A 14499-nucleotide genomic window follows, 5' to 3' on the forward strand; every position below is an offset into this window, starting at 1 on the left:
GTTGTACACAACATGAAAATGTTCCGACGAACCTCATGATGCAACTTTACTGCAGCTCTCCACCGCAATGAGAAATGGATTAAAAAAAAAAAAAAATAAACACAAAATTTCAAAATCTGTCTCAGTTTGTTTGCTGTGGGCCCCGCCACAATAAAAGCACAAAGCATCTATGCTGCAAAAAGACACACAACAATCCAGAAGAGATATATATGTGAGGATGGTTAATTGGTGCAAAATGTAAATCTACAAAAAAAGAAAAAAGTTGGATATCATAGCCTGCCTCTTTTCCATAAAATTATTGTTAAACATTTATATCTCTTGTCTCTGAGTCTGAATTGCTGCATTTGCTTCATAAATCATAATAAAAGTCACCCGAAACGTCCAAAATTGTAGGTACAAAGATGCTAAAGTAGCTATTATGAAAAGAAAAAAATGCACTTAAAAAAAAAAACAGAACATAAAAAAACACAAGAAAAATAAGATGAGTCTCGAGACTAAGCACAAGTCAAAAAAACACAGAATAGCTTACCTAAAACTGTGACGCAAAATATGTAAAGATAAAGACGCCGTGTGACCAAAACAAAACACAAACGACCACGAAAAGATACAAAACGACTGACTTGAGACCAAAAATGTGACATACAGCACCGAGGTGGAGAAATAAGTCAGCAGCTCATGAAAACAACCACAGTGACACACTGAATGAATGAAATGCAGACAGGGCTTAGCGCGCTCACCTCGCTGTGTGAAGTTATGGGTTCTAATTCCAGAAAAGGACGAACCAAATTGATTTTATAAATCTGCAGTATGAATTATATTAAAAAAGAAATCCTCTCAAAAAACTAAACAAGTAAACTGTGACACAGATGACAACAGGAGAAAGACTGGACCAAAAATGACCTTAAAATGGTAGAAAATCACCAAGAATACATTAAAAAAAATTAATTAAAGTAATTGCATGATGACGACAAAGCAAAACTACCACAAACTATCTTTAGGCTTTGGATTATTTTGTGTCTCTTTTCAGTGTGTTTGAACCTCGGGGGCAGGACCAGAATGTGTTTTTCCTACTGGCCGGTTGTTTTCAAAGCCTTTTCCGTGGGTCAATATCCAAATAGATATTTCAGGAGTGACAGCATGTAATACTCCCACAGTTTCTAAAAAGAAAAATAAAAAAAATTACAGCCACCCACCCTGCCAACCTAAAAACAAAAAAACCCATTAGCAAAACAAAAGTTAGTAGTTCCTCTGATATTTTATCTCATGTGTCTTAAAGACAGAAAACGATTGAGGAAGTTACCCTTGGACATTCCCACTCATCTAATGTTCATCTTTGTTCATCCTCCAAATGTCCTGCGACGTCCGCAGAACACAAACAGTAAACAAGCCGAGGAATGCGCGGCCGTTCCCCAAAGGTCCCTTGTTTCCACCAAAAAACCTACAGCTGGCGAGATGCACGTAGCGTATCGACACTCCCAGACATGTTGAATCTCACAAGCTTGTGCAGCAACATCCTGAGGAAATCGCCTCTCCCTTAAAGTTACCGTAACAAGACATCAAAGCTTCTGGGCCGCCGCCAGCCGGAGCAGATAAAGTGAATTTTAAACTTGGCTTCATTAAATAATTGTATTAGATAACAGGATACGACGTTTTATTTTAAACGGGATCAACCTGGAGCCTGTCGTACCAGAAAGTATGTGTGTAGAGTAGAAGACGACCCAAACAAACAACTATTACTCACAAGTGAAACTCTCACAGGAGAAGTCTTTCTTGTATCCTGGCTCATAATGTTGATTAAGCGCACGTCAACCGAAAAGTCAACAAACTGGTCGTTCGAGGTTGTCGGAGTCTCTCTACCCTGCGATTGGCAATGGTGAATATTTGACAGCTCGTCCGTTCATTGTTTTCGATTGACAGATAAGATTTGGTTTCTCACCTGCTACATCGTAATGAATCTGCTTTAGGATTGAACGTCAACAAGCAGGTCCATGTGCAACATTCCTCTACATTTTACGCAAAAGCCAAACTCCACTTACGTTTCTCTGCAGCTGTGACGTTTACAGAAAGTCCAAAAGCGCTTTTGTTATTGTTGTGTCAAATAAGAAGAACTGTCAAGTGTTTTGTATACAGTTTCATATTAATTATGAAATCTCTCAGACACTTAAACGGCCCTCAAGTGAGACCACAATTCCGGCAGTGACCCTCAAAAGGTGAGTCGACATTGGTGTCCAGCAACATTGTATTCACAGTGTATTTCTCTCTTCCCAGGAGAGAAAATGGCGCCGGGTCATAATTTAGGAGGGCAGAGCAAATCTAGCCGTTGGAAGGGTCGAAGTGAGTACCACTACCAGAGGGAGTGGTTATTTCCCTGGGGAGGGAAAATCTTAATCATTTAACACTGAATGGGTCCATGTTTAAATATCAAAAGCCATTGAGAGTCACTTCAGAATTCCAATTCAGAATGGTTCAATTCATTAAATCAGTCTTCAAACACTTCATTTTGGATTAAAAGAAAAAAAGCTATTTGATCACTATAACTGCTTTACCCCATTGCCTGAGAGGAATTTATCTTTTGTTTCCTTATATTCCGTCAATCTGTATTTAATCTGTGCTCAGAAGCAGGTAAACGATACGAATACGAATACGAATACGAGCAATGAGCCCTTGAAGATTAAACGATACCTTCAAAGATTAAAAATCTTATTCACAGACATTATTTTGTGCGTCAAACATCTCTTATGATTCTGAGTCTATATATGAACGCTAAGCAATAACGAAACCGCTGATACTTGATTTAAATAGACTCATTGTGCCCGGTAAAACTGCGGCTTTTCATTTGCAAATTAGCACCTGAAAATGGAACTGGATAAACAGGAAGTTGTCAATGCTCGGGAGTCAACACAGTTGCGTTGCCACTCAGTCGGAGACGTTTTTGAACCAAGAAAAGTCGACACAAAATGTGGCGATGAGCAGTTTGACCATCGAACGATCGACACGTTCAGGGGAGGAGCTCGTGAACGGCCACAAGTAAATCACACCCGACAGCCGTGCTCGATTGAGAACATTTAGAAAAACAGAAGCGGTCATAAAAACGGTTGTTCCCTGAACTTTTGTGGGCGTGTGCCGTGTCGCTTTACTTCCCATATTTTCTTGTTTGCCCTGTTTCCAATAATAGACGCCGGCCGTTTCGGCTCATGAGGACACTGAATGACAACGAGAACTGATTTCACAAGCGGGTAAATATCGTGGTGATTTTCCCGAAAACGTGAACGTGTGGCTCCTAGAAGTGATTTAGTAGGTTTTTGTTGATCGGGGCTGGATTTCCCGTCTACTTCTGTCCTAACATTATCACTCAGGTCTGATCCTTTGTATCTGTTGTTCTTGACGCTCAGCCGGTTTTGACTTTGACCTCTGAAGGCACTGCCCTCGTTTGAGGATCAGGTTTGCATGGACTGTCTATTTACACTTCTGACGCCACTGGTTTTTTTTCTCCCACAAAGACTTCATTATCCCCCAAAGAGGGACTTTTTTTTTTTTTACATTTGTGGGTTTCAGTCTTGAGTATCAGGGATTTGAATAATGACCGGATGTTCCTGAAACACCAGAAACGCCCTGATAATAATGAGGCTAATTGCAGCTGCCGGGGATTGATGAGAGAACTTCTGTCCCAACAGTAACAATCCAACTACGCTGAGTCAGCGTTTTCACGTTGATCTTGACTGGGCCTTCAGAGTCGACTGAACCTGCAGACCGGCATGCCTGTTTCATGTTCGGACTTGCAGCTGCCTCAAGCCTTGGATGCTGGGTCTGTCCTCGCCGCCCCGTTGTAGACGCATCGGGGAGGGCGGCTGCTCGGCTGAGTCGGTCCATTATGTCACCGGCCGCCCAAGAATAGCTCCAGTGTAGTCCTGCGAGGCACCGGGGCGAGTGTGACGTCCACAACTTAACTGTTGTTGGGCCGAACCCAGAAGAAACAGGGGCCCTACTGTTTTTCCCCCCCCGATGTCAGGCACACCCAGACGCGCACACACACATGGAAGTGTTTAAAGTTTTCCTCTGCCACTGTTTAAAAAAAAAAAAAAAAAAAAAAGGCCCCCAGAATTAAGCAGCAGAAGCAGATCTGAAGCAGCGAGGGCAATGATTCCCATTAGGCTGTGACACAACGTGTAGGTAATGAAAGGTAGTGGCTTTCAGATGTTGCCCTTGGTGCAGCGCGGCTGATAATGAAGAAACGTGGGCCTTTCAGCTGGTGCAGCGCAGTGGCATGAGGCTGTGTGTTAATATCAGCTCGTTTTAAAATACTCTAAACATTTTCACTGTTTCACGTCAGTTCAAACAAAGTTTTACAATAATTAAGGCCGATACAAGCTCCCATTTGACACTTTCGTGATTTTGTTTACTGTATCACTGGCTTGAATAGTTGACAATATTACATTATTCTTTGGGTAAAATTTTAATTATGCCACTGACTTTGTGTTTGAATCGGCTGTGTAGAATATGTACACGTTAAACTGGAGTATACAAGTCAAGAGTTTGTCAGTTTTCTGTGTCAGGGTTGCACAACATGCAACAAAACACAAAAAACATGATAGCAAAAAAGAAGAATAAACTTATATAAATCTGACCCTTTGTAACGAACAATCCATTTATAGTGTGCGTTATAAACAAACAGCATACAGCAAACACAATGACTGTAAAGACTGAGAGGCTTGCACGGCCAGGCTTGTCTCACATGACTACACTATGATACTCCGACTTTTAAAAAAACATTTTTAACAATATGCTGGCTTTAATTACATTTTCAAATCTTGCACGTGATTTGCATTCTGTCCCTTTTACTGTTACTTTCTCTCCTTTTCTTTTCTTCTTTTTTTTTTTTTTTTACAAATTCCTTCTAGATATTGACGGGTTTTCAAGGAATAAAAGCTAATAATTCTCAGGAATTGGTGTTTTGTGGAAACTGGTGTTTCCCCCTCGTCCCCCTCCAATGACAAGCAAGTGCGCGTCCTCGTGTGTTGCGCTCCCTCCAATGACAAGCATGTGCGCGTCCTCGTGTGATGAGCTCGCGCCCGCGCTATTTAAACAGGTTCCTCCCTCTGCTGCGGCTCACACGCTCACACATTCACAGAGAAACGTCGCGTTGAACTCCGCGTCCTGACGCATTCAGAGCGCACACACAGAGAGACAGGAGAACCAGAGACACCGGGAGGTTTTTAACCACCATAATCGGAGTTTGCCACCGCGTTTGTGTGACGGTTTTCTATTTTCCTGGACGTGCTGGTTTTTGAAAAGTCCAGCTGGAGTGATGGTCCACCTGAGGCGCACGAGGAGCGCGTGTCCTGCGTAAAAGTGTGACCAGGTGAGGAAGCGCGTTGAGAAATGCGATTGTTATTGAAAGTGTTACGCCGAATGCTTAAAACAATAACTTGGTGATGGTATAACCGGGGAAATGGAGATGGTTTCTGGTTCAGTGGCGCGGCATTCGCGCTGTAAAATACAATTTCGGAGATATTTTTACGCATCACAAGGTTTCAGTGTGAAGTGAAAAGTCACATTAAAAAAATGTTTCTTTCGTGTAATAAGAGAACGATATATGGAGGAACCGAATTATTTGTGTTCAATTTTAAGTTATTAAAACTTTCTTTCAACATTCCTGTCACGTTTTCTTTGTTTGCTGAGAATAGGCAGCAGACATAATTAAAATGTATTCAAATGATCTGCAATATACAATATAGATTATAATTTTTCAATAAGATCATATTTTTCCCCAATAAATGACAGCAATTGATGACATTGACCAACAAGAAAAAAAATTGGTAAGAAAATTACCAACTATATTTTAATACGGTTCGATTTGACTCCAAATCCAAGTTGTTGTTTTAAAGAACAGGTGACGTCCTAATTATTTCCATAGCCGCAGAAACGTGATGTTTGCGTGTGAGGCTCTTTGCATGTCAGGAAACGGAACTTTTGGAAGTATTTAGTTTAACTAATATTTGGTTTTCAATGTTGCCTTGAGGCGGTGACTTGAATGCGTGTTGCTTTGTGGAAAACCTGCTGTAAAACTAATAGCATGCATGCGTGTGCAATTTTGCATGTTTTGGGTCTGTAGGTCGCCTCGCATCTTTTTTGTGATATGACATGCTCACGAAAGCATGCCATTGTTTGCAGGAGAAATATTTAGGTGGGGAATGAGGAGGGGAGGGGGTGCAAAGCTGTTTCCTGTCCAGGGGTTTGACTAACAATGGTCCAGCTACCTTTGGAACAGCCGGTGGTTCTCGCTGCAAGTCACTTCTGAGAGAGGGGGAGCTCGGATGTTGAAAAGAATGGCCAAGAAACGCGAAGGAGGAAAAAATATAGAGCAACACAATGGCGAAGGGGCAGTTCGGTGGGGTTTGTAGGATGGGAGACAATGGGAGGCCAGACGTGGTTGCATAACAGTCGGGGGTTGGCGAGGTCACGGAAGCCTTGAGACACTACAGTCGTTGGCGATACTGTACGTCTCATTCCCCCGCGCTGCACTTTCCATGTTTCCAGTGTGCTTTTGCATGTTTTTAAGGGTTCACTGCTCCGTGGACTCGACCAAACGCTGCCTGTGAATATTTAATGACTGGCGTCTGTGGTGGATGAATATTTCACACAGACTGCGTCACTTTTGTAACCAATCTTGTTTAAGTGACCTTTTACTTTTTCCACTCTGCACACGCGCTGTCCTGACTTGTTTTTGTGGATATTTTGCTTTCCAGAGTCGTCCGACTGCGTAAGATCGCATGAAATGTGGTGGTGTAATGTGACACGGCGGTCTCCGTGGATCTGCTGACGCTGCATTCTTCTCTGCCTCCTTTCAGATAAAAGCCGTGGATGCAACTCCGCTCCGTTCGCAGCAGAGAGGCGGCAGATCGGGAGAGCCTCTGAAGAGGGACCCTTCCACCACGGGGAATTACAGCGCAGTCCACGTTTCCCCCGAGGCCGACCTGAGGCGCGCCATGTCTCTCAGCACGTTCCACCTGGTGCAGACGCTCAAGAACTCTCCCGCCGCGTTCCGGCGCCGCTTCCGGCGCGACCGCACGGAGTCCCTGTCCCACGGGGATCCCCTGTTCAAGGTCCACTACCTGGGCACGGAGAAAATCTTCTCGCTGGATCGGGAGCAGGCGCAGGAGGCCATCTCCCACTTGCTGGACGGGGTCGCCAACGGGAAGAAGCTGAGCAAGGACCACGCCCTGGTGGTGCGGCCGCGATACGTGGAGGTGAAGGAGCTGAGCACGGGCCGCCAGCTCACCAAGACGTACCTGCAGGACATCGCGTACTGCGCCGCCGACGCCAACCGGCCCAACGTCTTCCTGTACATCTGCAAGCACCACGGGCAGCAGCTGCAGTGCCGGGTGTTCTGGTGCAGCCGGGCGGAGCGGGCGCGCGACATGACGGCCTGCCTGGCGCACTCCTTCCAGCGGGCGCTGAGCGACTGGCAGCAAGACGGCTCGGCCACGCTGCCGCCGGGGGAGGGGAAGGGGAAACGCGCGGAGGAGTCGGCCAACTCCTCGGCCAACAAGAAGAGCTCCACGCTGCCCGCCAGTCTGGGGAAAGGTGAGGGTTCTCCACAAACGTTTGACTTTTGACGTTCAGGTTGTTCCAAGTTTGATCAAGTGAAGGGAAATCTTAAGTGCCCAAACTGTCACACAAAGAAAGGCTGGGAAGTTTATGACTTAATTTACTTTACAACTTGGTGTTATTTGGGCTTCAAGCAGATCTGTTGCAGTCCTCAAACTCCCTCCAGTGTTTCAAGGAGGAAAGACCTTCATATTTTGATGATGACATTGATTTCGTTATTAAGCACAACTAGGAGACCAACGGAGGTCGAAACGCAAATATATTACAGTAATCATGGCTTCAAAACTGGAACTATTGAGACGCAAGCAGTTCAGTAGGAGAAGGAAGCTTTTTATTAATTGTCCTTTGTGAACCGTCTTACTGTCTGATGGGGTTGGTCCTCGTAGCGTCTCAACACAAACTGATGGAGGCCATTCATACCCAATTTAGAAACTTTCCAAACATCCTTTTTTCAAACTCTCAAATCTCTTTTCTTACTATTCTTTATCAATTGCTTGTATTGGGGGGAAAACATCCCTACACTTGATTCCTTTATTGTTTGAAGCTCACTCTCATGTCTAAAATGGATAAAGTAGCACGAACGGCAGCAGAGCCCGGTTTTGGTCTATTTGTGTGGCATTGGACCAGATTTGAAAACTCTGACTCCTTGTTTCCGTTTCAGTTCGTTGGAAGAAGAGGGGGTCCGTGTCTCGCAGCCCCCCCCACAGAGGCATCACACGGCGGGGGTCGTCGTCGGAGAGCTGGGACTGAAGCCTGGTTGTACCACACTAACCTGATGACAACCTCGACGGCCACATCACTGAGGGATGAGAGGCGAGCGGAGGGGTGGGGACTGATTACAAGACGTACCAGGAAGTGGCTCCAGCTTTTTTGTTTTTGGGTGTCGGCGACTGTGAACGTCCAAATTTGGACATGTGCGGACCGCCAGCGAGAGGACGTCGGCACAATTGGCGAGTGTGTCCCATTTTTTTGGGTTTTGTTTGGTGGGAGGGGCTTTTGACTCGGCGCAGTAGCTGTTTTCAAAAGCGGCGCCCAGCACAGCGCCAGATGCTGTTGACGGCCTCCTTTTGTTCACCTGTCATTGCACACACAACGAGGACTTGCGACTGGCTGCCAGCTCTGAATTTGCTTGAAAAATGTCCCGTTTGTTCGACAACTTTGCCACTGGAGACTCTATTCTCCCAGGAGATGGTTAAAGTTATCATAACCCTTACTGTTGGCCAAATAAACTACGGATGAAACTGGAAAAAAAAAGACTATGAAAGCCAGGATTTTTTGGGGTATTTGTTTTTATTTCACTGAAGTTCGTCTTTTTTGTTTGTTTTGTGGCATCAGTAAGCTCATTTCTGTTGTCTTTGGTATTATATGGGCAACTTCCAAGATATGAAGGGTAAATGCAGACACGTCGCACAAAAGTAAGAGTTGAAATTCTTATTTAATGCACATGGACTGGAGTTACACACTGGTCGTTATTTTTTACGTTCGTCAATCACACGTTTGATCACTTTCCGAGGTCTTTACTTTCCATCACAGATGAGAACACCTGCCAAACCAGACTGCAGCACAACATGCAAGGTGTCATGGCCGACTCTTAACCGTCCGCGCTGATGAATTTATTCGCATTTACGTGGGGAAGAGGGAAGAGGGAAGAAGGAGGAAGGGGGGGTTGAAATCTCTTTTCGTCATGACTTGCGGGTTTGTTTGCGTCCCGACACTGGGAACACTGTGTTCCCGTGTTGGAGCCTCTGTGAGGAATGCGCGGCCGTGCACCTGCATTCCAATTCAGGCTGGGGGTAAATCTGAGAATCTTCTTTAAGAAGAAGGGGGCAAAAAATGACAAATTCTTCATGTCAGTGCGTGACTTTACATATGGAGCAGTCTCCAGACACCGTCGAGCTAGAATCTGCTTTTTTTTTTTTTTTTTTTTAAACCTCACCATGAAAGGTGCCTTTTTAGCGGTTTAAGCTTATTAAACATGACGTTTATAAGCAGATATGTGCCGCGTTGCATAACGGGGCCTCGTGGTGGTGCCTTGTTTCTAATGTTTACGTATATGAAGGAAGAGGGAATCGGTGGTGAGCCTTCAAGCGACCATCGACTTCTCCTTTTTTAATTTGTTTTTAACCAAAATTAAGCTACAAACGTTGCCATTTTCAACAAAAAAGGCTTCCGTTTTTGTTTTTCTTTTCTTTTGCCTGACCTTCCAGTGGGTTATCTGTTAATTTTAACATTTCGATATGTTTGCATGTTACAAAGGCACAGCTCTCATCTCAGAAGGGATTATTTTTGCCTGCTTTTAAGGTGTATTTTATTATTGTTCTGTTTTTTTTTATGTGCTTGTACATATTTAAGTATGTATTGTATGAAATTAAAACCTTTTTATACAGTCATATTTTCGTTTGGGTCTGTTTTTGTTCTTGCAGCTTTTCAAATATTTAACCAGCTTTGACCCTGATTAATGATTGTTTCCCTGCTTCAACATAGTTTTTTAAATGTTATATTTGGCTTGAAGAAAATGGCTTTTTTTCAAACCGTGTGGGAGAGAGGGGTTGAGATTTTGAGGTGGTCATGCAAGACTTTCAGAGAGGTCCTGGGATTTTTTTTAATCTGTCATGTGACTCATTTCCCAGGGTTCTTTTTACAGTGTTTTCATGTTTTAAGAAAAAAAAAAAAAAAAAATGAAGCATGTGACCATCAAGAAATAGGTTTTCAGAGCCCGTCTGCTCTTTATAGACATCTTGTCAGACTGTTTTTGGCACATTCAAACCTCTTCACTGCCTCTTTTTTCTTCCCCCCCGCCCAATTCAAGTACAACTAGATTTAAATATTGAGTATCAAATATTGGACGTCACTCCTCTCGGGATGAATCCTGCACTGTGGGGCTGCTGGCCGACGCGGTGCTCTCTCTTGTCCGCTGCAACTCCAGCAGGGCCCGGACGTGAAGACGCCTGAGAGGCTTCACCTCCTCCACCACTGAAAACAAAGCAACTGACCATTAAAAACCTTAATTTAATGCACACATTTGAAGCAGTACGTCACTCTCCCTCAGTGTTTCAGCAGTTTGTTTTTTAACCATAAGCTTCACCGCAGGTTCTTTTTAGTTCAAATCTGCTGTCGCCGCGGCTTTTGTTGTTGGACTGCATGCAGGAAGATAAGTCGTGTGACTCACACCATCTCGTGATAAGAAGTGGTTAACCAAGCTTGGTAATTCTTCTCTGACTATTTGAGTTGTTTGTGACTAAATATTAGTGTACTACAAGTTGGTGGAAACTTTGAACGCTTACTTCTGTGTTCCTGGCTGTAAGTATCTATTAAAACGTACTTTTAAACTATAAAATTGAACCCGTGGTTTACAGTCTTTGCAATAGGGAGAACATGCAAACTATACACAGAATGTCTCCTGTTCATCAAATATCACAAAGGAAGGAGTAAAAAAAAAAGACATGGCTTCGTTTGACGTGGCGAACAATGAGCCTGACCTACATTCAACTGTAATCTATTACTTCTTCAAATCTGAGAGGACTGCGTCACAATGTCGAATTGTGTCGAATCCAAAGCCAAATGTTCCCCCAAACTGAACCTTTGAATTTTCTTCATAACGTGTTTTCCCTGAGAACTCAAGATATCGTCCCCATTTTCTAAAAGCAGAATAAAGCAAGTTTCAAAGAAAAAGTTTTGTTTCTATTTAATCGTTTGATTGGACAGAATAATTGTTTTCCAAACTCATGAAAATCAGTGCCTCAATAAACCTGCATTGTCACGTATGAGCCTTCATACTGTAGCTAAACAGCACCCCCTGCAGGATTGAACAAAACTCAATAAAAGAAAGTGTTCCAATCCCACTGTGCTTAAAAAAACCCAAAACAAAAGTCCAACCTTTGTCATAGTGCAGCTCATCACGGTCCCCATAGACCACGTACATCTCCAGGAAGCTGAGGAGCGCTCCTGTCACCAGGAAGCGGTCGGAGAGGGGAAGACCTTTAATGTAACGCATGTCCAAGGCGAAGGGGTTGGAGGGCGAGGGAACGGTGCAGAGGCACACCAACTCACTGACGACGTCCCACACACGAATACCTGCAACAGAAAACCAAAAAAGAAAAAGCAGCAGTTTTTTGTTTCTTGTAATTAAACCTTTTCTAGAAGTACTTGGAATAAACACACACACATCAGTCATTTTTTTTTTTTTTTTTAATAGCTTAAGCACATGCAGCTTTTTTTCCACTAAAGTAACCCACACCAAACACCAATCTCCACAAAAGGTCAGACTCCAGCGCGGGGGACATCTGCATCTGATTTAGCTCATGGAAAATGGTGTAATTATCGAATCGGCGCGGCCAAACAATAACGGATTCCACACATTGTTTCCATACCTCGCGTCTGCCAGTCTGCGATGGACTTGAGCTTCATGGGCGTGTCCTTGACCATGGAGTCGGTGCCACCGATGTTGACCAGGCGCTCATGATTGGAGCGTATCCAGGCGTAGGGACGGCCGTACTTGACGTAGCCGGCCAGTAAAAACAGAGTGCAGTTCACCTCCTGTGGAAGGACGGAGGGACGGAGGGAGGGAGTGACTGCGTGAGAAGGTAAGTAACACGAGGGCTTCCTTTCTCGCCAGGACTTACTGGCACTGCGATCTCTCTCTCGCTTGGAGAAGCTGGAAGAAGATGCTCCTCGTTGCCGGGCCCTCTGCGGAGACGAAGACGAGGGTCAGCCAGCGTGCAACGCAGGCCGGTCAATCAGCCTCGTCTGTAAAAGCTTATTCCGTCTCCCCGGGCCGGCCAAGGAGAGATCCGACGCGATCACGCTAATCAGCGTTGTACTAATCTAACGCATCTCGGCGAGGAACACCAGGTACTCGCAATCAACCTAAATACAGCTTGGCCATTTGGCTCGACCCTTTGAAGGATTGGCCACGTCTGCGGCGCTCACCTGGCGGCCTGTTGTTGCGGCGGCGGCGGCGGCGTCTCGGCCCGTGCGTGCGGCCGAGAGTCCCGCGGGCCCGGGGGCTCCCCCGGCAGGGGGGAGCTGCCGCGGCTGCCCAGGCTGGGGGAGCTGCTGCTGGGGGACACGTCGCTGCTATTGCAGCTGCTGCTGGAGGAGTGGGAGGAGGCGCGGGACACCACGAAACCCGGGGAACGCCAACCCTGGAGGGTGAAAATCAGCTTTGAATCACCGCCGTCAAACACATTGCAGTTTATAAGGGGACGCTTTTTTGTCCCCCCTGCCTTATGTTTGACACCCTAGACTTTTATCACAAAAAGCAAAGACGATACAGTAAAAATAGTGTCATAAAGGTGTATGTAATTCTGTGTCCTCCAAAACTCACCAGATCCTCGTTGACGACGGTCAGCAGCAGCTCCTCTTTCCCTCTCAACCACGGTTGGAAGTATTTAAAACCCTGTGGGGGAAAGACAACGGAATAAAAAAAATGTTAAATAAACATTTTGATGAGATGTGCGAGGAGTGCACTGGTAAAAGCAAACCATGAACATGCCCAGGAGACCAAAGATGATCCTCGGTCATATCAAATGTGATCAATAATCCCGGGAAAAAGTAAACAACCAAAATGAGACACAGATTTAAAATAATGAGACACAAAATATATAAAAATAAATAAATGCATTCCTCCATAATAGGACACACAAAGTCAATTTGAAAACAAAAAACAAAATTGTGCCCACAAATGGAAAATAACCAAATAAGCCCACAATAGAAAGATGCGAATCCTTCAAAATAATGTGTTATAATGTGTTGATAGAACTGAAATTCAAACAATCAAAAAGACGGGTGAAATAATCAAAAGGGGACTAAAAAATAAATAAATAAACGGGTAAAACAAGTCAATGCAACACAAAATGAACAAAAACAAATGCAATTCATTATATCAAAATGCAAAAATGTGTGCACACATGAGACAGCCAGAGGTCAAAGAATGAAAACAAACAGGCAAAGGCGTGTAATTACGACACAAAACCACCAGAATATAAGAACTAACTACAAAATGAGTCACGACAACATATAAAACAACAATAAAGTGACAGAAAATGATCAAAACAACATGCATTTGGACACAAAGGTGGAAAACAAGCAAACAATATGAACGACAAAGGGTGTTTTTTTTTTTTTTTTAATTATTATTCGTGGTCACACCTGCAGTGATCCCAGTAGAGCCAGGTCACTGAGGAAGTGCTGCAGTTTCCTCCTCTGCTCCCTCTCTCTTTTCTGAAAGAGAAAGAAATGGAATTGTCATCAGGAAGGAGGACGCATCACTGCATTCATTATTCCAGCAACATATCCCAGCGCCTCCTCAGCATCCTGCATCTCCACCATCCTCCAGTATAACACACCGTGCAAACGCAGGAGGACATCAGGTAAGTGACGTGGGAAACGTGAGAATAAAGCATCAGGCAGCATATAAAGTGGCTGCATTTGAAAAAAAAAAAAAAAAAAAAAAAAAAAACCCAAACAAACCCACGAGGACATGATGATGAAGACAGAACTCACACTGCTCATCTTGTGCGGGATTAAAGACGACGTCTTGTCTTTCACGGGCGATCAGGACATGTTTATTCTGCTCTTTAACGCGATATTATTAAACACTGCCGGGATGCGCTCCTCGGGTGTTGTCTTGTGGTTCCTGTCGGCTGCAGCGCCCCCAGCGGTCGTCACGGAGAACTGCAAGGAAGCTGCACTTTGGAAATGATGTGAGGAAAAAAATAAAATAAATGTAAAACAATTGTTTTGTTTAATATAAAGCAGTAGAAATAGAAAATAGAAAGCCTTTATTTTTCATTATGCAATGTACAACCAAATTAGAGTGAAAATGAACAAAGTATAAATCACAAAAATAGACCGTACACATCCTTTAACCCATGACAAAAGTACTCTCCA

General features: G+C 44.1%; 3 protein-coding genes across 3 annotated transcripts; 1 reads left to right on the top strand and 2 right to left on the bottom strand.

Moving 5' to 3' along the window:
• Positions 1-5123: 5123 nt before the first annotated feature.
• LOC308147211 (low density lipoprotein receptor adapter protein 1) lies at positions 5124-10058 on the top strand. The gene is made up of 3 exons (XM_080519312.1): positions 5124-5359; positions 6849-7584; positions 8270-10058. The coding sequence occupies exons 2-3, from the start codon at positions 6987-6989 to the stop codon at positions 8356-8358; spliced, it is 687 nt and encodes a 228-aa protein (XP_080375438.1). The 5' UTR covers positions 5124-5359; positions 6849-6986; the 3' UTR covers positions 8359-10058.
• Positions 10059-10163: 105 nt separating this feature from the next.
• On the bottom strand, positions 10164-12046 carry LOC308146922 (uncharacterized protein). Its single transcript, XM_080518919.1, has 3 exons — positions 11979-12046; positions 11485-11682; positions 10164-10581 (listed from the first exon to the last, which is right to left on the bottom strand). The coding sequence occupies exons 1-3, from the start codon at positions 12031-12033 to the stop codon at positions 10457-10459; spliced, it is 378 nt and encodes a 125-aa protein (XP_080375045.1). The 5' UTR covers positions 12034-12046; the 3' UTR covers positions 10164-10456.
• A 91-nt stretch (positions 12047-12137) lies between these two features.
• LOC308147280 (uncharacterized protein) lies at positions 12138-14205 on the bottom strand (the record flags this gene model as incomplete). The annotated part of the gene is made up of 5 exons (XM_080519386.1): positions 14113-14205; positions 13759-13830; positions 12935-13006; positions 12538-12752; positions 12138-12144 (listed from the first exon to the last, which is right to left on the bottom strand). The coding sequence occupies exons 1-5, from the start codon at positions 14119-14121 to the stop codon at positions 12138-12140; spliced, it is 375 nt and encodes a 124-aa protein (XP_080375512.1). The 5' UTR covers positions 14122-14205.
• Positions 14206-14499: the final 294 nt, after the last annotated feature.

Source organism: Blennius ocellaris, assembly GCF_963422515.1.
Source record: "Blennius ocellaris genome assembly, chromosome: 23".
In the NCBI taxonomy this organism is placed as follows: Eukaryota; Metazoa; Chordata; class Actinopteri; order Blenniiformes; family Blenniidae; genus Blennius; species Blennius ocellaris.

Bases quoted from the DNA above. Each gene is read 5' to 3' on its own strand.
- LOC308146922 (XM_080518919.1), bottom strand. From the start codon at position 12,033: ATGGTCAAGGACACGCCCATGAAGCTCAAGTCCATCGCAGACTGGCAG. The intron at 11,683-11,978 runs GTATGGAAACAA...TTTCTGTTGCAG, and splicing joins CGCAGACTGGCAGACGCGAG to GTATTCGTGTGTGGGACGTC. The intron at 10,582-11,484 runs GTTGGACTTTTG...CTTTGTTTTCAG, and splicing joins TGAGCTGCACTATGACAAAG to TGGTGGAGGAGGTGAAGCCT.
- LOC308147211 (XM_080519312.1), top strand. From the start codon at position 6,987: ATGTCTCTCAGCACGTTCCACCTGGTGCAGACGCTCAAGAACTCTCCC. The intron at 7,585-8,269 runs GTGAGGGTTCTC...TTTCCGTTTCAG, and splicing joins GCCCGCCAGTCTGGGGAAAG to TTCGTTGGAAGAAGAGGGGG.